The sequence below is a fragment of the Bufo gargarizans genome, chromosome 9 (genome assembly GCF_014858855.1).
Source record: "Bufo gargarizans isolate SCDJY-AF-19 chromosome 9, ASM1485885v1, whole genome shotgun sequence".
NCBI classification, from domain to species: domain Eukaryota; kingdom Metazoa; phylum Chordata; class Amphibia; order Anura; family Bufonidae; genus Bufo; species Bufo gargarizans.
The window spans coordinates 28,705,964-28,732,557 of record NC_058088.1 but is presented as its reverse complement, the minus strand read 5'-3'; the positions used below and the strand labels follow the sequence as shown (position 1 = coordinate 28,732,557).

At 44.9% G+C, this 26,594-nt stretch overlaps 1 protein-coding gene across 1 annotated transcript in view; it reads right to left on the bottom strand.

The window, feature by feature from the left end:
* The window catches only part of LOC122946522 (sphingolipid delta(4)-desaturase/C4-monooxygenase DES2-like), a 28,779-nt gene extending 2,609 nt beyond the window's left edge, over positions 1–26,170 (bottom strand). Inside the window, exons 1-3 of the mRNA XM_044306220.1 lie at positions 26,014–26,170; positions 25,483–25,594; positions 13,108–13,850 (exon numbers count right to left, since the gene is read on the bottom strand). Coding sequence (XP_044162155.1) covers positions 13,108–13,850; positions 25,483–25,564 — 825 coding nt within the window. The 5' untranslated portion in view covers positions 25,565–25,594; positions 26,014–26,170. The remainder of the gene's footprint in view (positions 1–13,107; positions 13,851–25,482; positions 25,595–26,013) is intronic.
* Between the last annotated feature and the right edge of the window lie 424 nt (positions 26,171–26,594).

Here is a 26,594-nt window from a genome sequence, read left to right as displayed (position 1 = left end):
GAGTACTATGGGGTCATCTACAGGGGGCACTAAGAAGGGGTATTTTATACTTGCAAATTATGTGGAATACTGAGGGCATCTACTGGGGCACTGTATATGGGGTATTTTATACTGGTACATTATGGGGGCACTAGGAGGAAGGGAGAGAGGAACACTATGGGGCATTTACTGGGGGGCACTATATAGGGGTATTTTATACTGGCACATTATGGGGGCACTATGGGGACATTAGCTCAACTGGGGGCATTAAAAGGGGGTATTTTTTGCACTGGCACACATTATAAGGGGGCATTTTTGTACTGTCACATTATAAGGAGAATTATTACTACTGGGGGCATTATTGTGGGCTTTATTACTACTGGGGGTCTATGGGGAACATGATTACTAGTATGGGCACTATGGGAGCATTATTACTTCTGGGGAACAGTGGGGACATGTTGGGGGCACTGTAGGAGCACTATTACTACCATGTGTGCTCTAGCAGATAATTATTACTATTGGTGGGACTTTGGGGAGCACTATTACTGTGGAGGCACCTTGGCACAGTATCAGCTTACCACAATTATTTTGGGGGGACGTTATGTTTACACTATTAGTGTCAGGGACAGTATTTGCTGGGCGCAGTTATTTTAGGGCGCTGTGTGCCAATAATTATTAAAGGGCACCATCTGCATGGTACTACTATTATCAGGGGGTTTATCTGTTTCTGCAGTATAGTATTGGGGAGCACAGAGACAGTATTGGGGGTGGTAGGATGATTTGTCTAGAAGATGGGAGGATGATGGAAAAGTAGTAAACTAAGAATTTATTTTTTGTCAAACTGCAGAGACGAGAAATGGCAAAAAAATTGTGGTCTGGTCTGAAGGTCTGAAAGGAGAAGATGAGGAAAGAGAACATCTACATGAAAGTAGACGTCAGTGGATGTAAGAGGTATGAGGCGCTGTATTACCCTGTATGTTCTGGAGTGATGTACGTAATGTTAGGAGGAAAGGGGTTAGGTTGAGAATTTGGTATGGGGGGGAGGGGGTGCGCTTTTGGGGGGGAATCCGGGGTCCTCCAGCCACAGCCCCCCGCTCCGTTCTCATTGTAGGTGCGAGTCCCAGAGGTGGGACCCGCACCTATCAGACAATGGGGGCATATCCTAGCGATATGCCCCCATTGTATGTGATGGGAATACCCCTTTAAAGAGAATTTGTCATAGGAAAAAACTTGTTTAAATAACATTTTTTATGTTATACTTTTATTTTTAGAATTTTTTTTAAATCACAGTAGCGCCGCGGTCTTCTCGTAGTTTTGCCTAAGCCATGTAACACAGTCATCGGTCACATTGTCAAGACCAGGGGTGGGCAACCTGCAGCACTCCATCTGTTGTGAAACTACATGTCCCAGCATGCATACTTACTCTGCTCTTCTCAGAACTCTCATAGAAATAAATGGAGCATGCTGGGAATTGTAGTGTCAAAACAGATGGTGTGCCACGGGAGGTTGCCCAACCCTGCCCTAGGCTCAGCTCAGCCTTATTGAATTTTAGGTTACGAAAGGCCACGGCACTACTGCAAGAGCCAGCGCCTTCCCAAACAGTTCATCTGCAGGGGTCCCGGGAGAACCCCTTTAAGGTTAGTGGCCACAAGCTGCAGGATTTTAGGATTTTTTTGTTGTAAATAGACAGAGACATGGAGATTAAACAATTCTAATTCCATTTTTCGTATCCATGGTTATGACCACCCTGTTATCCAGCAGCGGTGGCCATGGCCTCTTTGGTGGTTGAGACCGTGGGAGTGTGCATAGTCCAGCACTTTTTTCTATAGTGTGCAAGCACGACCACTGCTGCTGGATTGCTGGGTGGTTGTAACCATGGAAACCAGCAGTGTATAATGTGATGAAAAATGAATCTAGCCAGTAAAGGAGGTAATATGGCCAATCACAATACATTAGTAAGTGCCTTGTATTCACTTTCTCTATATGATAAATGCCACTTGTTGAAATGAGACAACCCCTTTAATCAACTGGTCGTTTTCTGATAACACCTTTCCTTTAAATGGGAATGCCCCAAACACAGGACTGGAGCCATTTCTCGCTGTATGCGTCCTGTGTGTGGCCTACAGTAAGAATTCTCATGTCCGCACCATTAAAGAATGCTAGATGGGACATTTTTACGTAAGTACATTCTCATTGGAATACTCATTTAAGCAGGGGCGTAGCTACTACGGACGCAGGGGAAGCGGCTGCTACGCGTTCATAACTCAGGAAGCGGCCTGGTGAGTAGGACAAATGGATTTATTTTCACGGGCCCAGGGAGCAGTGAATATGATGCTTCCAGTCCTAGCACTGGTGTTACTCACCGCTCCCTGGTCTTATTTTCCGGGCTGCTGGCAGCGCACAGCTTCAGGATGGAACGCAGTGTGCGTAGGAGAGCACTATGACCTGACGCTGTACGACATTAGAGAGGAGAAGAGAGGCGAGTACTTTTTTTTTTGTCCCGTCTAAGGTCTGCTTTAAAAGGACCAGAGTGGGGTGACCTGTTCAGACAGTTGCTGTGGAGCCCAGTCCGTTCTAATTACGCCATTGCATTTAGGACAGCATAAGTGAGTGAAGTAAACCGTCGTGGAAGAAAGTGTGTTTGGTACCGGTCATGGAGATCATACGTGACTAATATTGGAGGTTTAGGTGTAATGACAGAGAGGGTTGCGTGAAAAACGCAGAATATAGAACCTGCTGCGATTTTCACATAACGCACAAGTGATGCGTGAAAAACAACGCTCATGTGCACAGACCCATTGAAATGAATGGGTCCGGATTCAGTGCGGGCGCAATGTGTTCGCATCACGAATTGCACCCGCACGGAATACTCGCTCTTCTGCAAGGGGCCTAAGAATTTACAGAATGAAGAAGGTTTAGTAGCAGAAGAAGATTGCATCATGGCTGAACTCAAGGAGATTGTTGCTTTTACGATGCAGTTAGGTAATGTGTTACAACAAGATCAATCACATGCTGACTGCAAAGTCCGATCAACCTGTCCTACCTGAAAGCGTAGATGAACTTTGGAACCTGCTCTACTGCTCCTGTCAGCCTCTTTTGTGCTAGTGGCTGTAAAGTCCCCCATGCACATTACTGCATTGTCGGCTGAACCCGCCAAGAATGGCGGATTCACCTGACAACCTAATGTGTGTTGGGAGATCCTGATGCTCCCCTGACAGAAGATGTTGGGGGAAGGAAGGATCAGGCAAAACAACGTTTTTTCTACTGATCTTTCTGCTCTCCCAGGAGATATGCCTCCACCAGCAGTGTCTGGAAGGGGTTTTCTCCTCTTTACCCATTGACTACACAAAGACTTTTGGCCACACTGAACATATACGGTATGTGTATGGGAAGGCGGGAGGGAGTCGGCAAAAAGCAACTAAATGTACAGTTGCAAGAAAAAGTATGTGAACCCTTTGGAATGATATGGATTTCTGCACAAATTGGTCGTAAAATGTGATCTGATCTTCATCTAAGTCACAACAATAGACAATCACAGTCTGCTTAAACTAATAACACACAAAGAATTAAATGTTAGGCTACTTTCACACTGCCGTTTCAGGGTCGGCCTGTGAGATCCGTTCCAAGGCTCTCACAAGCGGCCCCAAACGGATCAGTTTGGCCCCAATGCATTCTGAATGGAAAAGGATCCATTCAGAATGCATCAGTTTGGCTCCGCTCTGCCTCCATTACGCTCTGGAGGCGGACACCAAAACGCTGCTTGCAGCGTTTCAGTGTCCGCCTGGCGGTGCGGAGCCAAACGGATCCGTCCTGACCTACAATGAAAGTCAATGGGGACGAATCCGTTTACATTGACACAAATATGGTGCAATTGTAAACGGATCCGTCCCCCATTGACTTTCAATGTAAAGTCAGGACGGATCCGTTTGACTTCACTTAGACTTAGACTTTTTTTGATTAAAAGTGTATGCAGACGGATCCGTACTGAACGGATACCAGCGTTTGCATTTATAGGTGTTTGCAGATGGATCCGCACCTAGCGCAGGTGTAAAAGTAGCCTTACCATGTTTTTATTGAACACACCACGTAAACATTCCCAGCGCAGGTGGAAAAAGTATGTGAACCCCTAGACTAATCTCCAAGAGCTAATTGGAGTGAGGTGTCAGCCAACTGGAGTCCAATCAATGAGATGAGATTGGAGGTGTTGGTTACAGCTGCCCTGCCCTATAAAAAACACACACCAGTTCTGGGTTTGCTTTTCACAAGAAGCATTGCCTGATGTGAATGATGCCTCGCACAAAAGAGCTCTCAGAAGACCTACAATTAAGAATTGTTGACTTGCATAAAACTGGAAAGGGTTATAAAAGTATCTCCAAAAGCCTTGCTGTTCATCAGTCCTCGGTAAGACAAATTGTCTATAAATGGAGAAAGTTCAGCACTGCTGCTACTCTCCCTAGGAGTGGCCATCCTGTAAAGATGACTGCAAGAGCACAGCGCAGACTGCTCAATGAGGTGAAGAAGAATCCTAGAGTGTCAGCTAAAGACTTACAAAAGTCTCTGGCATATACTAACATCCCTGTTAGCGAATCTACGATATGTAAAACACTAAACAAGAATGGATTTCATGGGAGGATACCACAGAGGAAGCCACTGCTGTCCTAAAGAAAACATTGCTGCACGTTTACAGTTTGCACAAGAGCACCTGGATGTTCCACAGCAGTACTGGCAAAATATTCTGTGGACAGATGAAACCAAGGTTGAATTGTTTGGAAGAAACACAAAACCCTTATCCCAACTGTGAAGTATGGTGGTGGGGGTATCATGGTTTGGGGCTGCTTTGCTGCGTCAGGGCCTGGACGGATTGCTATCATCGAAGCAAAAATAATTTCCCAAGTTTATCAAGACATTTTGCAGGAGAACTTAAGGCTAGCTGTGCACCTACTGAAGCTCAACAGAAGATGGGTGTTGCAACAGGACAACGACCCAAAGCATAGAAGTAAATCCACAACAGAATGGCTTAAACAGAAGAAAATACGCCTTCTGGAGTGGCCCAGTCAGAGTCCTGACCTCAACCCGATTGAGATGCTGTGGCATGGCCTCAAGAAAGCGATTCACACCAGACATCCCAAGAATATTGCTGAACCGAAACAGTTCTGTAAAGAGGAATGGTCAAGAATTACTCCTGACCGTTGTGCACGTCTTAGGGCTCCTTCACAGATCCGGCAGGCTGGTCTCCCTGTCGGTTCCGTCCTTCCGCTGTTTCGCCGTATCGCTGGACCGCCGCTCCGTCCCTATTGACTATAATGGGGACCGGGGCTGAGCTCCTGCGCAGCACGGCGGTGCACGGCGAAAGCCGCCGGACTAAAAAGTCGGTCATGCAGGACTTTTTAGTCCGGCTGCTTTCGCCGTGCACCGCCGTGCTGCGCCGGAGCTCAGCCCCCGCCCCTAGTATAGTCAATAGGGACGGAGCGGCGGTCCGGCGGCTCGGCGAAACAGCGGAAGGACGGATCCGACAGCGAGACCAGCCTGCCGGATCCGTCCTGCCGCAAGTGTGAAGGAGCCCTAATCTGCAACTACAGGAAACGTTTGGTTGAAGTTATTGCTGCCAAAAGAAGGTTCAACCAGTTATTAAATCCAAGGGTTCACATACTTTCTCCACCTGCACTGTGAATGTTTACATAGTGTGTTCAATAAAAACATGGTAACATTTAATTCTTTGTGTGTTATTAGTTTAAGCAGACTGTGATTGCCTATTGTTGTGACTTAGATGAAGATCAGATAACATTTTATGACCAATTTGTGCAGAAATCCATATCATTCCAAAGGGTTCACATACTTTTTCTTGCAACTGTGTATGCCCAGCTTAAAGGGAACCTGTCACCGGGATTTTGTGTATAGAGCTGAGGACATGGGTTGCTAGATGGCCGCTAGCACATCTGCAATACCCAGTCCCCATAGCTCTGTGTGCTTTTATTGTGTAAAAAAACAGATTTGATACATATGCAAATTAACCTGAGATGAGTCCTGTCCCTGACTCGTCTCACGTACAGGACTCATCTCAGGTTAATTTGCATATGTATCAAATCTGTTTTTTTACACAATAAAAGCACACAGAGCTATGGGGACTGGGTATTGCGGATGTGCTAGCGGCCATCTAGCAACCCATGTCCTCAGCTCTATACATCAAATCCAGGTGACAGGTTCCCTTTAAGGCAGGAGTTGGCTGCAGTGATTTATGGAGGCCATCATCTCTCTGACTTTGTTCTCTCCCTTTGTCTCTCGTAGCAGTTTTATCATAAGATAAAGTGTAAGCATTAATTGATACACTACCTAAAACCTGAAATTAAAAAACTCTAATAAATCTTTACATTATCCTTTGCTTATGATTCATTCACTATAATTATTCACTGTTGGGCAGTTCTATATAAATTCTATTTGCAATAACTGTTTTATTGCCCTATTAGATTTTATGAGCGATAATTAATGAGAACCTGCTGATGTTGACAGCAAGGAAAAGTGGCGTCATCACTGGTTATCACTTTCTTCTCCAGTCCTGGACACACCCAGAACAGTGAGAACAGCAGGGCTAGGTGATACCTGTAGCGTCCAGCCGACAGGTACATGTAATTCTTACAGCCAGCCTTAGGCGCCTTGCAGACGAGCGTGAGCAAATTAGGTCCGGATGCGTAGCAGATGCGTTCAGTGAATAATGTGCGATTTCGCATGCAAGTTCATTCAGTTTAGGCCTCATGCACACGACCGTTGTTCTGGTCCGCATCCGAGCCGCAATTTTTGCGGCTCAGATGCGGACTAATTCACTTCAATGGGGCCGCAAAAGATGCGGACAGCACTCCGTGTGCTGTTCGCATCTGTTGCTCCGTTCTGTATCCCCACAAAAAAAAATATAACATGTCCTATTCTTGTCCGTTTTGAGGACAAGAATAGGCCGCCTGTTCCGTTCCGCAAATTGAAAAAGGCACATGGGCGGCTTCCGTGTTTTGCGGATTCGCAATTTGCAGACAGCAAAAAACAGAATGGTCGTATGCATGAGGCCTTAGTATGTGATCGCGTTCAGTTGTTAAGCTTTTATTGTGCTCGTGCAATGCGTTTTAATGCGTTTTGTGCACGCGTAATAAAAAACGGAAGGTATACAAACAACATCTCTTAGCAACCATCCCTGAAAAATGCATTGCATCTGCACCTGCTTGCGATTTTCACGCAGCCCTATTCGCTTCTATGGGGCCATCATTGCGTGAAAAACAGAGAATATAGAACATGCTGCGATTTTCACTCAACGCAGAACCGATGTGTGAAAACGAACGCTCCTGTACACAGACCCTTTGAAATGAATGGGTCCGGATTCAGTGCGGGCACTATAGGGTGTTTCATTTTGTAATGGAACAAAATAATAAAATTTAAAATTTTTGCAGACTTCGCTTACCCAAATTTTAGGAAGATTAGATAATATTTTGAGGTTGCACACTTTGATCGGTTTTGTAAAAGTAGGGAAAAAAATTGATTTTTAAATGTTAATTACTTTTATTGGGAAAACTGGAAATCTAAAACTTAAAATAATATTAAAACTAGACACTAAGATTATTAGGTAGTATGATAGGCAAAACATGTGTTATATTAATCAACTTTGAACAATGCAATCCCTTCTTTTGTTAGCTTGGGGACGACTTTTCTGTGATACTCGACTACCCTCAACAAGATATGTTTTTCTTGTTCGTCCTGACCAATTCGTTAAACTTTTTTATCAGAGCAATTCCTCTTTCTGCGGTATCATTGACCACGTTAAGAGCGTTCACATTGGTTCTTAGAGATGGATCCCAAACAATTCAAAGAACGTCTTTGTTTTATTAGTAACAAAATTGTTTAGGTCTTTTCCTTCAAAAACTAGGTTTTTACCCTCTAATCGTTTCGTTTCCTTTTTCTATGCAGGTTTGGTTTCTAAATTTTTTGTCATATTTTCCTTAACAGCCTGAGTAATACATTCGTCCAAAAAAGCCAAACCTACGTTTGTTTCTGACAGATACCAAAGGTGTCTCTTAGCAACTGTGAGAGCACTTTTTTTTTTTTACGTCTGCATCTGGGTAAGTGCTCAGAGGCTGGAGCATATCCAAATCATTCTTTGGAGCCCATCGACTTACAATTGCCTCGTGCAAAAAGTGAACATATATGAGGCTGACAAAATGTGCAACCTGTTTCATTCTTTTCAATTCTCGTTGAGGAATATTCAACTGTTTAGTAAAGAGGGCAATTTTAAGTGCATATATTGCCTTTGCCATCCACTTTGCTTGATGCAGAGCCCCGGGATCCTAAAACTGAAGTCATTTTTAGTCCAACCTCCTAGGTACAGGAGTGAGAGTAGTAATAAAAGTTATCAATGTGTGCAACCCCTCAATATTATACAATCTTCTTGAAATATGGCATATATATTTTTTACATCACTGAGACTCGGGGCGTAAGCAAAGTCATATGAAAATCACATCTTTGGAAAAATGAAACACCCTAGGGCACAATGTGTTCGCGGAATACTCACTCATGTGAAAGGGGTCTTAGACTCCTCTAAGCTCTACTGAGCTGATTCTCAGATGTCCTACATATTGCCCAAGCAAAGCTACTTTTCATCAATTCCATGAAAATTCAATATCCATCGAAAGCCATTTTGTTTTAGAATTTTTGGCTGTTTTTCATTTTGCGGTGCTATACTATTGAAAATTAAACAGGAAATATTGTCCTTCTGTAGCCAGGGAAGGACTAGACATAGACCCTACAGGGAAATTTCCTGGTGGGCCGATACCCATGGTGGCCACTACAGCCCTCCTCAGGCTGCAGAGTATGTAACAATCTGATGCTCTTAACATTAATGGGAGCATCAGGTACTTATGTACCCAGCTGGGTACCACAGATGACCTGAATTATCTGGAAGGTGATACAGTTGAATACTGCGGTGGGAACAGGAGCCTCATGGCTTCCTGGCCATTTACATGCAGTGATCTCCTCCAGAGTATGAGGAAGAGTGATCCCTCAACCCCATACAGAATTATTGTTTCTGGGCGGCAGATCGCTGTTTAGACAGCACAATCTGTTGTCCAGAAAAGATGATTGGTGGTGCCTGCACGAACGACAGGATCATCTGATGAACGACTGTTTTGTTCATTCATCAGGTAATCGGTGGCACATCTACAAGGACAGATTGTCGGGAATGATTGTACCCAATAATCTGCCCGATATTTGGCTCCTGTAAATCCACCTTAAGAAAGTCATCTTTCAAAGACTCATGTTCTACAATGGTCTTTGATATCCCCCTTGCTGCTGAAGGATGCACAGGCCTCATCATTAATTAGATGCAGAGGCGGCTCTTCCAATAGGCCACTTACGCCGCCGCCTACGGCTTCGCACTGGTGGGGGCCTCTCTCTGGCTCCCACCCGACATAGCCACTAGTACAATTATTGGCTTCCGCTGCAGGGGCGGACTGAGCGATCGGGCACTTCGGATGTGGTCCGAGGGCCCGGCAGGGAAGGGGACCCGTGGCGGCGGCAGGTCACAGGGAGATGAACGCTTCCATTGTGGAAGCGTTCATCTCCATAGTCATCTGTATCACCGTCCTCAGGACAGCGATACAGATGGCTGTGCTGTGGGGCAGGGGAGGGAGAGGTGTCTCCCTTCCCTGTTCCTCTGATAGGCTGCCGGTACAAGGTCCGCAGCCTATCGGATGCCAGTTCATTCAGCGTGATGATGTAATCGCGCCGCCTAAACCGTACGGCGTGGGATACATGCCGGAAGAGGCCTGCATTGCAGCGGAGGTAAGTAAAAGTGTTTGTTTTTTCCGGACTATCTGTTACTGGCACATGGAGGGGGGGGGGGGGAGAAGGAGAGAGGCACTTGATACTGGCACATGGGGGGGAAGGAGAGGGGCACTTGATACTCGCACATGGGGGGAGGAGAGAGGCACTTCATACTGGCATATGGGGGTGGGGAAGGAGAGAGGCACTTGATACTGGCACATGGGGGGCACTTGATACTGGCATATGGGGGGAAGGAGAGAGGCACTTGATACTGGCACATGGGGGGGAAGGAGAGGGGCACTTGATACTCGCACATGGGGGGAGGCACTTGATACTGGCACATGGGGGGAGGAGAGAGGCACTTCATACTGGCATATGGGGGTGGGGAAGGAGAGAGGCACTTGATACTGGCACATGGGGGGCACTTGATACTGGCATATGGGGGGAAGGAGAGAGGCACTTGATACTGGCACATGGGGGGCACTTGATACTGGCATGTGGGGGGGGGGCACTTGATACTGGCACGTGGGGGGGAAGAGAGGCACTTGTTACTGGCACATGGGGAGGAGAAGCACTTGTTACTGGCACATGGGGGGGAGAGGCACTTGTTACTGGCGCATGGGGGGGAGAGAGGCACTTGTTACTGGCACATTATTATGGGGCACTATGGGGGCTTCTACTGAGGCCACAAAGAAGGGGTATTTTACATGGGGGGCTCTGTGTGGTACTAGTATTATCAGGGGTATCATCTGTTTCTGCAGTATAGTATTGGGGAGCACAGCGGCACAGTATTGGGGGTAGTAGGATGATTTGTCCAGAAGATGGGAGGATGATGGCAAAGTTGTAAACTAAGATTTTTTTTTGTTGTCAAACTGCAGAGACGGAAAATGGCAACAAAATGGTGGTCTGGTCTGAAAGGAGAAGATGAGGACAGAGAACATCTACATCAAAGGAGACGTCACTGGATGTAAGAGGTATGGGGCGCTGTATTTCTGTAGTGATGATATCAGGGGCGCAACGATCGCGGTGCGACCGCAGGGTGGAGGTGGGATATGGGCGTGGCTGGAGGCAGAACATGGGCGTGTCTGGAGGTGAAACATGGGTGGTCCCTTGATCTATTTTGCCCGGGGGCCCTGAGGGTTCTCAGTCCGCCCCTGCGCACAGGCACGTCTTCTGAACATTGCCAGCCCTGCCCCTAGAGCGCTTCGCAGCCACGCAGGGGAGAAGAAGAAGGAGCCAGGGCCCTCACCTCAGTCCGTGTCTGGCTGCCGCCCACAGACAGACAGTGGTGCCCGACCAGTGAATGCCGCCTTGCCCAGTGCCCACTCCAGTATACCCTGTACTGTCATGTCACTCACTGTGCATGTTAACCCTGTACTGTTAGTTACAGTGCAGGGTTAATATGCACAGTGATGTCACATACAGTACAGCCAGCCCAGGGTTAATATACAATGTGACATCACAGTACAGGGTTAATATGCACTGTGACATCTCAGTATAGCCAGGGTTAATGCAGAGTGTTAATATGCAATGTGAATATAAGCCCTGTACTGTGTTGACAACAAGCCTGTCACAGCTGAGGATGGGGGAAAACCCTCAGCCGTGCGATGCCATATGATGGTAGTCACTGCTCGACCAGGAAGACAGAATTAGGAAGCAGGTCACCTCCTAGAGCTTCCCTAATCTGACCCTAACTCCTAGTTGCATGAGCTGACCTTGATGGTAGAAGGGCTCATGCTCCGGAACCTCGGATCCCTACTAATCCTGGACGCGGAGAAACCGGAGTCTAAAGTGGCCAAGCTGCAAAAGGAGGGGGAACATATACAACATGGCAATGGCAGGTACATGCCACAAACACAACACTCACCTGCCACAGACACTAAGCCTGGAACCTATGTGCAAGTGCTGCTGTCCACAACAAGGGACACAGCACACAACACACATCACACAGGAACCCAGGACCATAAAGTGCAATAAACAAGCATAACACAAACACATCTTCATAACATAAAACAAGAGTTATGACCACAAGGGTGGCCCTCACTGGAGAGATGGTGAATAACCAGAAGGCTGTCTCCAGCAAACCATGGCTGAAGAACCCCTCAGCTTCAGGTCTCCACAGAGGCTTTATTGCCCAAAGTGGCCACACCCACACAGACACACTGTGGGAAGGGAGTTAACCCTTCCATCACCAAACAGGGTAGTGAAGCCACTAAAAAGGGGAAGTGCACAAACAACTATCACACTGCAGCTGTTACCGGCGTCAACGACATGCGTGGCAACCGTGTCCTGGGAGTCGGCCAGAAGGCCGAGACACTGCCAACACATGTAAGCAAAACAACATGTTGCTACGGGCAGCCACAGGCGAATGGAAGTGTCACAGAGCACACATACATAAACCCCGTGCACACCAGACATAGAAAGTGCATACAAACACAAACACATAACCAAAGGCAACCGCACGCATACCTGTTGTCCGCGGCAACCGCACTTGAGGCCAACAACTAAGTTCCCCCAGCTGCGGTTGACACAACACCCAGACCGCGGGCAACTGCATGCGGCTCCCAAGGAGTCACGACCATGAACATGGGCGTGACAATGCCCCCTCCATGTATCTCTTTGAGAGAGTTGGAGAAAAACGAATGCTGTATCTCTGTCTCTCCTATAGAGAGGAATGGAGGGGGCGTGCTGCTCTGAAGCCTAGCAGAGCCGGCGTTCTGGGCGCTGGGCAGCAGATCGGGGCGCACCCCCATCCCCACGATCAGACATCTTATCTCCTATACTGTGGATAGAGAATATCTTGTGTTCGTAGGGGCCTCATGTTCGAGTTTCGCCTAAGGCCTCACAAAGTTTAGAGCCACCCCTGATTAGATGTATCATCAGGTGGATCATGCGCCAACACTGAAATCTACCCCAGCATCTAGCTGGAGTAGATTTCAGTCGTCATTTATGCCACTGGTGAAAATGGTAGTGAATGTGCCAGAACTGATGGTTCTGCCTATACCAGTCACCTTTTTCATAAAATGGAGATGGAAGCATAGAAACACTATTTCTGCCTAAAATTAGGCACAATGGCATTCAAAAAGTTGCAAACCAAGTTTTGTGACTTCTTTACAACAATAGTTATTTTTTTTTTTTTTTTTTTTTTTTTTTTTACAGCGGGTCATAATAAATGATCCCAAAGTGTCTCAAAAAGATACACCAACAAAGTTGGCCATATATTTTAGATTAACGTCAGCCAAACCTGCAGATTTTGGCATTGCTGGATAACTATTTAATGTGTACGGTGGCTTTCTGACCTAAAAAACAGATATGTAATGGATGTAGTCTTACCTCTGGAAGCTTGCTGCCAGGTATACTTGGAAAATCATGATGTTCCATGTGGTAGCCAACATTGAAGGTTAAGAGGTTGAGTGGTCCATAGTAAGAATAGGTTTCATAGCCCTTTAAAAACATGTAGTGCTCAGCAATAAAATGTCCAGATATTGGATGGAAACCCATTGACAAAATGGATCCACCCAGTAAGTACACGATAGGCTTTAATCCCCACAATGAGTAGATCAAAAAGTCAAAAGAAAACTGAACAATTGCATTGATAATCTCCATATGAGTTATGGGTTTAGGATTAACATATAATGGGCGTAAGACATAGAGGAGTGGTTGTATAATGAGCCAAATTATTTTGCGTATGGGGGTGCAGAAAAAATGCCCCTCAAAATCTGTTGGGATATCCACATCCAGGCCATCTCCCCCAAGATACCGGTGGTGGTCAATGTGGTATTTCTTGAAGGACGTTGAGTAGGGCATTGCAATAGGGAGGTTAGCAAACATGCCAAAATACCGATTCCAACGTGCTGACTTGTTACCAAAAGCAATGTTGTGAGAAATGTCATGAATAGCAAGAGTCAATGAATGGTTAATCACACCTCCAAAGGTATAGGCCCAGAAGAAAAGCCACTTCCAGGAGATATCACTGACAAGATAACAGCAAAGAATCTGAACAAGAACCATGCAGGAGACAGTCCATTTAAGCTGTGGGTCTGGTCCCATCAAATTCTTGATCTCTGGGTATTTGGCTGAAGGAAAAAACAAACAATACATTGTAATAGGTGACAATATAATTGGTGAATGTTCAATGCTATGTGATTCGAAAGAAGACAAATGCAAAAGATAAAGTTATGGGGTGAGATTAAAATCTTAGTGGAAAAGTAAGATCTTTATCATCTGAACCTGCCGTTTTTGGTGGGTTTGGCCAACTGCCTGATCTTTTTGTTCTCGGGAACATAAGCTGCTGCCAAAAGTGTCTAGCAGCAGTTTTCTTCCCTCTCCCCATTCAATATATATGTATGCTTGGCCAAGTTAAGCCATGCAAGCATATATATGGGAGAAGCTGAAGGGTTAGCTGTCAATTGCACACGTGTTCAGGCATGTGGTCTACCTCATGGCAGGCAAACTCTCTGCTCCATTCTTTGAAAAGGTTGTCTGAACTATAGTTCAAGTAGTGCCTGGCCTTGACTCTACAATGTAGGATTACAAAATCCTGCTTCTGGATTCCAAAAGTTCAAGTAGCTTACCTCCTGGGCAAGTCTGTCTCCTCTCCTCCTAACTCCTCACTCCTAATCTAACTAACTCTAACTTCCTATGGCTGGCCTATATAAATGGTGTTAGAGTGACCTCTAGTGTTGGTAGTGGTTAATGCATTTCACCAGCCTGTAATAGGAATTGAGCAGCATTGACAAAGGAAAATACAATGATTAGTGCAAGATGACATGAAAGGGCAGGGGCGGACATACCGCCTGTGCAGCAGGTTCAGCTGCACAGGGGCCCAGCAAGGGAGGGGGCCCATCCCAGTGCCAGCAGAGGCGTTTATTTTTTTATGTTATCATATTTTTCATTCCCTACCTCTGCTAACAGGGTAACCTGGGCACCTTGGTGTGGAGGTCGGGAGGGGCGGAGTTTGGGAGACTGGTTAGCACTTACTGCTAATCTGCTGCCCGTTTGTGTTTACACTCCATAGCTGAAGGACCTTCGATGACATCATAGTCATGTGATCTTTTCAGCAGTGGAAGTGGAGGTAGGACCTGTGATGAGGTCACCGTCATGTGACCAGTGCAGAAAGAGGCAGCGCTCAGCAGTGGAGACCTGTGATGCCATGGAATGAATGTGAGTGCCAGAGAAATGCTGGGAGATGTGGTTCTCACCATTATACCTCCTCCCTGTATGTGGGAGGGAAATATGTTATTTAACTGGGACTGTATGTTAGAGGGGCTGAAGGGAGGGGAGGGGTGTCAGTTACATAGGACTGTATGTTATAGAAGACTATAAGAAAGATATGTTGGAGAAGATTGGAGAGAGATGACTGTAGTTATTTACATAGGACTAGATATTTTAGAAGACTGGAGGGTAAGGAGTGATGTTATTTATATGGGACTATGTGTTGGAGGGTGGTGAAGAAGGGGATTTAAGTGGGGGCACATAAGAACATGGGACCAACACAGATGCCTTCAGTTGCCAAGCGCACATGTAACAGGTCAGTCCTTTAATTGTCCAAGTGTATGAGGGAGTCCTGAGGGATAGCTGAAGGCCTAGGGAGTATTTTACGATCAGCTATGGACTTTATTGGGGGGAGAAAGCTGGCACTAAAGTGTCTAGGGCAGCATCAAATCCAAATATGGACCACAGCAGCAGCAGGATGTAGTGTCACACATCATACTGCTGGTCTGTGTATGAGGAGGAGCGGTGCGGCGGGGAATCTGCTCCTCCTCCTACACAGACCAGCAGAGCAATGTGTGACACTATATCCTGCTACTGTAGTGGAGCGCCAGTGGCTGAACTGTGATCATGCGGAACTAGGTGAGTATATTTTTTTTAACTTCCTGTGAAGGGGGCACATATCTGACCATTACTACTATGTACTGGCATAAAGGGGGAATAATTACTATTTGGGGGTCATTAAGGGGACTGGGTGTGTATAGTTATTCTTTGGGCAGAGTTAGAGGCGTGACCTAGTATGAAAAGAATATATATACATATTGTCCACATACAGGGAGTGCAGAATTATTAGGCAAATGAGTATTTTGACCACATCATCCTCTTTATGCATGTTGTCTTACTCCAAGCTGTATAGGCTCGGAAGCCTACTACCAATTAAGCATATTAGGTGATGTGCATCTCTGTAATGAGAAGGGGTGTGGTCTAATGACATCAACACCCTATATCAGGTGTGCATAATTATTAGGCAACTTCCTTTCCTTTGGCAAAATGGGTCAAAAGAAGGACTTGACAGGCTCAGAAAAGTCAAAAATAGTGAGATATCTTGCAGAGGGATGCAGCACTCTTAAATTGCAAAGCTTCTGAAGCGTGATCATCGAACAATCAAGCGTTTCATTCAAAATAGTCAACAGGGTCGCAAGAAGCGTGTGGAAAAACCAAGGCGCAAAATAACTGCCCATGAACTGAGAAAAGTCAAGCGTGCAGCTGCCGAGATGCCACTTGCCACCAGTTTGGCCATATTTCAGAGCTGCAACATCACTGGAGTGCCCAAAAGCACAAGGTGTGCAATACTCAGAGACATGGCCAAGGTAAGAAAGGCTGAAAGACGACCACCACTGAACAAGACACACAAGCTGAAACGTCAAGACTGGGCCAAGAAATATCTCAAGACTGATTTTTCTAAGGTTTTATGGACTGATGAAATGAGAGTGAGTCTTGATGGGCCAGATGGATGGGCCCGTGGCTGGATTGGTAAAGGGCAGAGAGCTCCAGTCCGACTCAGATGCTAGCAAGGTGGAGGTGGGATACTGGTTTGGGCTGGTATCATCAAAGATGAGCTTGTGGGGCCTTTTCAGGTTGAGGATGGAGTCAAGCTCAACTCCCAGTCCTACTGCCAGTTTCTGGAAGACACCTTCTTCAAGCAGTGGTACAGGAAGAAGTCTGCATCCTTCAAGAAAAACATGATTTTCATGCAGGACAATGCTCCATCACACGCGTTCAAGTACTCCACAGCGTGGCTGGCAAGAAAGGGTATAAAAGAAGAAAATCTAATGACATGGCCTCCTTGTTCACCTGATCTGAACCCCATTGAGAACCTGTGGTCCATCATCAAATGTGAGATTTACAAGGAGGGAAAACAGTACACCTCTCTGAACAGTGTCTGGGAGGCTGTGGTTGCTGCTGCACGCAATGTTGATGGTGAACAGATCAAAACACTGACAGAATCCATGGATGGCAGGCTTTTGAGTGTCCTTGCAAAGAAAGGTGGCTATATTGGTCACTGATTTGTTTTTGTTTTGTTTTTGAATGTCAGAAATGTATATTTGTGAATGTTGAGATGTTATATTGGTTTCACTGGTAAAAATAAATAATTGAAATGGGTATATATTTGTTTTTTGTTAAGTTGCCTAATAATTATGCAAAGTAATAGTCACCTGCACACACAGATATCCCCCTAAAATAGCTAAAACTAAAAACAAATTAAAAACAACTTCCAAAATATTCAGCTTTGATATTAATGAGTTTTTGGGGTTCATTGAGAACATGGTTGTTGTTCAATAATAAAATTAATCCTCAAAAATACAACTTGCCTAATAATTCTGCACTCCCTGTATTCACAAGATGTTTTTTATTTGCACATATATGTTTATATGTGTATGTGTGGTTGGGGGAGGGGGGGGGGGGAGATACATCCTTTGCACAGGGGCCCTTTGCTGCCTGTGTCAGCCCCTGTGAAAGGGCATATAGTAATTTGGAGTGGCCCATACACACATAAGTGGGACACTACACATACTGACAGTGAACTTAGATTGTGAGCTCCATTGGGGACGGCTTGATGCTAATGTCTGTAAAGCACTGTGCAATATAGTAGTGCTAAATAAGTGCATAAAATAAATATCTTCTTTGGGGACATTATCTTGGGCTAAAAATCAATTTTCTTATTGATCTTCGTTTGCCCACCTCTTTTCACGCCCTTCTTCTCTTTAGTGACAGGGCCAGGGCAGCGCTGCTCTCCTCCCGCCGGCCGTGTCTACTGCAAAAATCTTGCGCCTGCGCCGTCCCGTTCAGTATTTGGCGCAGGCGCAGTGAAGGTAGGACGCTCGGCGGCTGCTGGCTTCCTGCCTGCGCTGAATACTGAACGGGACTTTTTTCACTGAAGGCTGATAGGAGATTCTTTGGAAATTAATTTTCAGCTGAGCAACATCAGTGAATTACAGATGACACGCGGATGGTAAAAACGGACACACAGACCAACCACGGATCCTTGACGGACATCTTCACAGATGAAAAACGTAAGCTTTTTTTACGGACGTGACACCGACACCGAAATGTGAACGAGGCCTTAAATTTTTTAAATTATTTTAAACCTTTATAGGGCTTGTCTGAGATTTTTAGTTATCTTAGACAACCCTATTAAAGGGGTTATGCGACCCCCAAAATGCCCCCCCATATGCCCTCACACACAATGTACTTACCTGGCTCCCTGTCACCCGCGTCGTTGCCACTGCATCTCCCCATCGTGCGGATGAAAAAAACTGCATCTGGGGTGGGGCAGCCAATGACGTGGATGAGGCTGACGGCCTGCTATCGGCTGCCCTACCCCCGACGCCTGATGTTTTCATACGTGCAATGGGGAGATGTAGCGGCGGCCGTGCAGGCTTCAGAAGCGACGCGGGTGATGGGGAGCGAGGTAAGAACTTTGTGTGTGAGGGCCCTGGGCATAGGGGGGGGGGGGTCGGATAACCCCTTTAAGAGCTCATGCACACGACCGTATGTATTTTGCAGTCCGCAAAAACACATATCCGCAAAAAATACGGATGACGTCCGTGTGCATTCTGTATTTTGCGGAACAGAACAGCTGGCCCCTAATAGAACTGTCTTACCCTAGTCGGTTATGCGGACAAGAATAGGACATGTTCTATCTCTTTGTGGATCAGACATATGGAAACAGAATGCACATGGAGTAACTTCCGTTTTTTTGCGGACCCATTGAAATCAATGGTTCCGCATACGGTCCGCAAAAAAAACCTACTTAACGGACACGGAAAGAAAATAAGTTCGTGTGCATGAGCCATTAGGCTGTGTTCACATCTTGCATGGTTACTGCCGCTGGTTTTTGCAATTACAGCAACAACGCTATGGTTTTGCCTGGGTGGTTTTTGGATATTTCTCTGAAATGGTATCAATTGCTATGGATGACGCAACCCTAGGAGTCGCCTAGGAGTGAATTAAGTTTTTTTCCACTCATAAAAGTGCTCGCATTAATAAGTGACTTTGATACAGAAGATGCCAATCAATGGGAGTGACTGTACCTGGCATCTTAATATCACGAGTTTGCTAATATTTATCAGGATAATAGATAGAGGCAGAAGTCGACTGCTCTGCTGGAATGAAGAACTGGCAATTAAGCCATATAATTGTATCCTGTTACCTCTCAGCCATATACATACCCCACACAGCTCCTATCATATCTGACATTTACTACGGGACCTAGAACAATAGCCACATGGCGTGGTGCGGGTCAGGTGCAGCTATGACACACGGTTGAGGAGTAACTAAGTAAATATGTAGAATCGTTCAGGCAGGTACTTTGACCAGTCATAGAGATAAAGATCCCCTTCCCCCCACATGAGCTTAATTATGTCATTATTTCACCACCCCCTCCCCCAAGTCTTCTTTGTCATTTAAAGGGGTACTCCATCACGTTACAAAAGCCTCTCCCGGGTTCTGCACATGATTTAAAAAAATTAAACGATCCAGCGGCATTGCCAAGCTCCTTGCCGCTGCCGGTCCAACGTTACCCAGGTCCTTGCTGCGCTCTACTCCCTGTTCTCGATACGGCAGGAAGTGGCTAGGGATGGTGATCAGCCAATCGCTGGTGGAGGCGGGTCACTGCTGCAGCTAGTGATTGGCCTAGCGGTATTTCCAGCCATCTCCATGCCGTGTTGAGCATGAGAGCTTTAAAATAAATAAAGTGGGTAAAATAAATAAATAAAAATAGGAAGTGGAGTGCCGCGCCATCAGAACGCAACAGCGGGGATCGGCAAGGTGATATGATTTTTAAAGTGGCAAATTATTATTTTTTTTTGGGGGGGGGGCATTTTTTCTTGGACCACCTGCATTTTTGCAGGCGTATTTTGCAAACAGCGGGGGGAACTCATCAAAGACCGACGTTTTGTGCCGTCTTTGATATCCCCAGAGGGTCTACCTAATTTATGACAATGCGCAGGACTGGTCATACATTCGGCGTGTCCTCCGGCAGTCCGCGCGTCCAAGCTGAAATCTACGCCAGCTCATAACTGGCATAGTTTCAGACCCCATTTATGGCAGAAATGACAACAACATAGCCCTACTTCTGAAAAAGAAATGGATGTATTTATATTAGGATGTCACAAGTATAGTTTGAGTAACTTTTAGTAAGGGGAGATTAGCCCACAAAAGGTGTAATTATAATTATTATTATATAAGAGTAGTTAATCTCAAGTATAATTTAATAACAATAATGTACACACCAGTGGTTTGAGAGTGAATACGATAGAATTAGGGTTATTCCCTCCCTTTTATTTATTTTTTCATGCAGTTGAGGACTAAAAAAATAAAGAAATAAATAAACAACATTCATTAATAAATCTAAAATAATACATATGTTTATTTAAGTTTGTTGTGGAAAATTTAACATAGCCAATTATACTTCTTTGTGGTATTTGCTATAAAGAAAAAAAATCTTAATAGGTAGATCCAGCAGTACTGTTTTTGTTCACATGTGGGTTTGGATATATATCCACTTTGGTTCCACGTTAACATCATATGTGGGATCGGGGTGGATAGGGTCCGTTTCACACAGTGCGTTTTATTACCGTATGTATATAGACACATATTTGCAAGTTTAAACCAGTGCTATGTTGGATCGCAGCCATTCAAGTACTCATATATATATTTATATGAATTTGTGGGTTTTAACGACTTTTGATATTTACTTTTGCACAAGGGGTAAAATAAATGTAGTATGTGTGCACTGGTCACATAGGGGTTAATTCCAGCCTCAGTTTGAGATCCTGGGATTATTTCAGCTGTGTGGCTGGCTCACACATGAGGTTAGGAGTGCGGACTAACAAGTCCGAAACATGTCAACCTAGCGGTGGAGGGAGAAGCTGTCCATGTATGTGAATTGTGACCATTATGAATAAAGAAAACATCTAGGTTTTTATCCTTAATGCTGGAACTTCTCTTTTTCTTCGTAGCCCCACTTGTAGTCTGCCCCATCACGTCCCCTTTTCAGAAAGTGGCGAGGATGGAGTAGAAACCACATTAGTGCCTAGATTTAGGTGAAGTGGTGTTTAAAAAGTTGCAAACTTTGCGAACTAGTGAAGTTCCTGTGTCTGCCCTCTAGCCTAATGCCGTTGTCCCCCTGTAGAGAAGGCGCTAAGGGCTCTGGCGTGCCGTGTTCTTGAAAAGAAACCAGGAAGACAATAAAAAATCAGTAACAAAAAACACAAAAGTGCAAAAAAACACCAGCAAAAACCTACGTCTGACTGCACCCACTCTTATTGGGCTCATTAGTAGGTAATTGTATACACAGGTAATTAAAATGTAATGACTTAATTACTATCATTTGCTTTGTGTTTAATACGTTATTCAGTAAACTTGATACAGTGTCAATCCTATGAACAAAGGCAGCTCACATTTCTGTACGGGTCATATCAAATGTCCACCATGACACCTGTGAAGTGTAAACTAGCAGTCGTCACCTGCCATAACAACAACTGATTACAGCTTTTGTTTGAGGCCTGGTGACTCCATGACGACTAATGACACCCGTCCGTTCTGCGCCCCGGGGGAAGCAAGATAATACCTAGAGTTGTCTGCTGCCATTTTTTGGAATCTCCCCGCGTACAATTGTCCAGTGCATCAATAGACCATTCTGTACAATGATACTGGTGCAAAAATAGACCTGCCCCATGGTGAACTAGCATTGGAACCTCAATTGAAATGAACCAGGGATGCCCAAACTGCGGCCCTCCAGCTGTTGTAAAACTACAACTCCCACCATGCCCTGCTGTAGGCTGTTTGGCCATGCTGGGAGTTGGAGGGCCACAGGTTGGGTATAACTGGAATAAACAATACAAAACGATCTACAAAATGTTCTCATAGGAAGCCACACATGCTAGCAACCAGCAATCATTGTTTTTCATTCTACAATATTTTTTTTTAAAAAATTGGGTCTTTTATCCACTCATTTTCCCTTGATGGCGCCCTCACACTCGACAGATTTTGTACCGAGATTTCGACCACAGAAAATCAGTTCCATTCATCTGAACGAGGCTTTCAGAAATCCATGTGCTTGTTGCCAGAACAACCCCATTTAGATGAATGAATGTAACCGATTGTCAGTCATGTGAGTACGCCCTAAGGCTAGGGCGACATGTGACTTTTGTGCGTCAAAAAGTCCCGCAATGGTTTTTATAATGATAGTCTATGGTGTCCCACTGTGGCATGTTGCGACTGTCTGCAACTTTTATACTGAAGACCTATCCTCCTATTGGTGGGCTTCCGACTCCAATTAGCTGTTTGAGAAGGCACCGGCTCTTGCAGCTAGCAGGTTATGTGACGTCACGTTCATCGGTCACGTGGCCTAGGCGCAGCTCAGTCCCATTGAAGTGAATGCAACTTAGCTGCAATACCAAGTACAGCCACTATACAATGTACAGCGCTGTACTTGGTGAGCAGAGACAAGGCCTCAGCGCTACTGTGAGCGCCGGAGCCTTCTCAAGCGTCCGATCGGCGGGAGTCCCGGGTGTCAGTTCCCCACCGATCTGCATATGGTCCTTCATATGAATGACGCCACCAGCAACATAAAAGACTCAACTGGCTGACCAGGGAGACACTTTAAAAATAAAACTGACTCTCTAGTCCTTCAGCACAATGGCAAATCATCTGACAAATTTGGGTATGTAAATCTGTAGGGGCCGCTCCATCTGGTAAGCATACCAGTTTGTAACCCATAATCCCATGAAAGGTCCTCTTTAAGCTCCCAGTCCGCCCCTGTACTGGTGCATCTCCTACAGTTCACTAAACCGGACACTATGGACATCTAAGAAACATGGTAGACCATAATTGTCACAAAACAACACATTAATAGGTTTTATTCACTTCCGGTAGGGCTGACATTGATACGACCTATTTGTAACTTTCTCAATCCTTTTGTTCTTGAGCAAGTCTGGACCTGGACAGCGTTACCCACACACGCCAATCATTTTCTCGAAACGACAAGAGATATTTGCTTTCTCCTTGTAAGGCCAGGTTCACATTTGGCATTTTAACGGCATTTTTTTTACTATTTATATTTTCACTTTTCCTAGATTTGATCATTGCGTGAACATAATTTATGGAAATTGTTATCTACGGTATATGTTCTGGAGGGAGCCACCACATACTATTTGTAGTACCTTTTCTGTGGTTAATTATTGTACAAATTCCCAGTGCATTTCAAGATGGTGAGGACTACTGAACCAAAATAATCGCCCTCATTCCCGGGAGATTGTTTAGTCACTTGCAGAAAAGTCTTAATTAAAATGGATTCTTTTTAACCCTTTGATACAGAGCGGCAGGTACAAAGAGCCCATACAGAGCCAACTTCTGGGACTCGTTATTATCTAGATTTGATGGGATGTGGTGTATTTATTTTAAAGGACTGGTTAAATAGGAAAATGAGAGTTATAATCAGTTTTGTGATAACATTCCTTGCTCTGGCTCAGCTGCTTGACCTGTGAGTTGAGCAACCAGCTAAAGTCTTTTTACATGGCCGATGACTATGGAGATTGTCAGGCATGATCGTTCCTTGAAACACTCTTTTCCGATATATGACGTGTAAATGTGCTGACGATCAGCTGATAAACGAGAAAACAATTGGGTGATTGTAACTTTCAGTTGGCACCAAAAATAATTGTCCTGTGTAAACAGAGATCTGCTGTCCTGTAAAGAGTAGGGCAGATTTACTAATCCTGTAGATGTCCTAAACCTCAGGTGGCCACATACATTCAATAGTTGCCGATCATCCCATTCCCTCCCGACTTCCCCATACATGTTCGCCTCGGTCAAATATGTCTAAATATTCAATAAAGAGGGGGGAGAAAGATGCTTCAGACAGTTCTGGAGGTGGCTTATCTCCAAAAGAATCGGGGAAAAATATTCAATTCTCCCGATCCTTCTCTCCCCCAACATCATCTGTCGGGGGTGAGGGTGGACTTCCCCACACACAATACACTGTCAGCCAAACCCAAAGTTCAATGAGGGTTTGGGTGACAATACACTAAGGTGTATGGGGGTCTTTATACAGACTCTATAGACCTCCACCAGATTTATAACAGGGGCTCAGGCAGGGATAGACACTTTTGTCTTACTCTATAACAACTATTAGCTGGCTCACGTTGAAACAGAATTTTATGTCAGAATTGGGGCACTGTTTTGGTGCAAAAGTCGCGTCGTAGGTCAGTCCTTTTCCTGCAAAGCCACTCTCCTTCCACTAAGCCCCACTCCCTTTCGGAAAAAATAAGGGAGACCCCCCTCACTTTTTAGACAGATTCTAGCTGCAGCCACATTAGTAAATAGGACCAGTAAATCCTCCATAGTATAGGGAGGAGCGATCACTAATGCCATAGCACAACCCTATACAGATTCACTACTTGCCGTTGCTTGTTTATCGGGTAGTTGGCGAATCAGATCATTCTTATGAGCGTTCCCACAAAACGCTTGTTAGAGATCATGTGGCCGATCCTCACCAGTGTAATACAGCCCTAACCCAATGGTCCCCTGATGGCAGTGGGACAGAGTATTCAAGCCAATTAAGTTTCAACATGACTAATCCATTGTCTCCCAGGAGATAAACCACCACTGGGAGTGGCAGCCCAGCGATCATGTTTATGGAGGAACAGTAGTCATCTAAACAAGCATTTGCCCAGCAGCTAGATCATTTGTGTGCCTCGCATAAATGTACCAGGACCTGGGCATTTTACCAACCACATTTTTATAGATTTCAGCTTCAAAAAGATATTTCCCTCCTGTTTTCTTGCTGGTCCATCGCACCCTCCCAATGCCAGTTTTGGAGAGTTCCTCACTTCCAGCATAGGACGGTGACATCATCCATAATTTACTTTGCCACACTTAAGGAGTACGGCAGAAACAGTAGTGGAGTGAAAACTCTCCAAAAGACTACTTCTCGAGAAGACCACTTCCGTATCCAGAACAGGTTTCCATTGCCCAATCTTCTGTTCCATCATACAGTATATTAAGCATCGAGGCCAGATTTGTTGAGAAGCCTGTCCCCCTAGAAGACCACTTTTCAATGCAACTTCACTGGTGGCTGTCGCAAAGAAGTTTCACTGTGCTTATGCAGACCGAGATTATGAAACTTTGTAATAATAAACTAAATATAACTTTTTTTTAAGCACTAAGTCATTTGATTGAGTTAGTCCTTCTTAGTTGGTTACGTAGTGCTGAGTTATTCAACTAGCAAATAAGTGGTGACATCATTAAGGAGTGTATCTTGGGAATAAGGAGGACAGCCTACAAAATGGACACCTCGTTTGTATGTAGAGGGCAAAACAAAATGCCACTTTATGTTCTGCTTCCAAGCATGATCATAAAGCGCAAGATACATATACATCAATAAATCAACATAGCTTCATACATCAGACATGTTTAGCAATCTGTACTCACCCAAAATTTCTTTCCTTCTGTCCGAATGCGGTTGGTCTGTATACACCCATTCAAAGTTATCCCTTACCACCTTATTACCCATAATGGAAATTGGTCAGCGGAACTATATCACCTGTAGAAAAAAAATTCATGGGGATCTTTACTGCAGAGCTCCTAGGAGAAAGATCACAAATCTGGCACCCTCTTAGTATCACATTCAAAACTCATTGACACAAAGTTCTCCTATCTGTTTTACTTGCTTATCATCATGGTTCTGCCCTTGCTGTCTACCTTTGCACTCGCCCTGTAGCTATACTTTGCTAGACATGGTCATACTTTAAGCACTGGCATAATTTTCGTTTAGAGAGTGAAAAATCTCTACCATCTAACGTGACTTTAGGGTGATGTAACTGAAACATACACATAAGCATTGTCAACAATTCAGGTATGCACAGGTAAAAATCACAACTCAATGGTATTACACCGTCTAAGTCTAGTTGGTCACAGTGAGAGGGTAGTAGACCCTATCGGTATCAGTATATGGTACTTTACCTGCGATGGGTCCTACTGTCAGCAGTGCAGCATGGGGTGAGCAAGAAAGAAGAAGAAGAGAGAGTGACAAGGTGAATGACAGTGTCACTAGGGAGGGGAGGATCAGTCTCACCCCTTATGGGTACGCCCTGTGTCAACAGAACAACTCTATTACAGATAAGACTGTGACTACAAGTCGAACCTGTTAGTCCTTTAATGCACTGAATACTTCCCAATACCTCACGCCCTACAAACTGTCACTTGTGCAACCAGTTCAGCCACATCCTGCAAATAACCTTTTTTTTATGCCTTGAAAATCAGTGGGCTCAGTTCTAGAGGAAATTTTTGACTTTCTTTAGGGATTGTAACGAGGGTTGTACAGCATGACCCCAACCTGTGATGAATTCACATAGTACATACACACACAATTGCAACCCTTTCTGTGTTGGTGGTGCTGCGTCCAGTTTAGAGGACAAAATTCCTGAGCAGATGTTAGTATGAATGCGACTACAAGAGTTGGGTTCACACTGAGCATTTTGGAGTTTTTTTTCTATTTTATTTGGAATTGACCAATGGAAACATTTTAGGGGATTGGTTCGTAT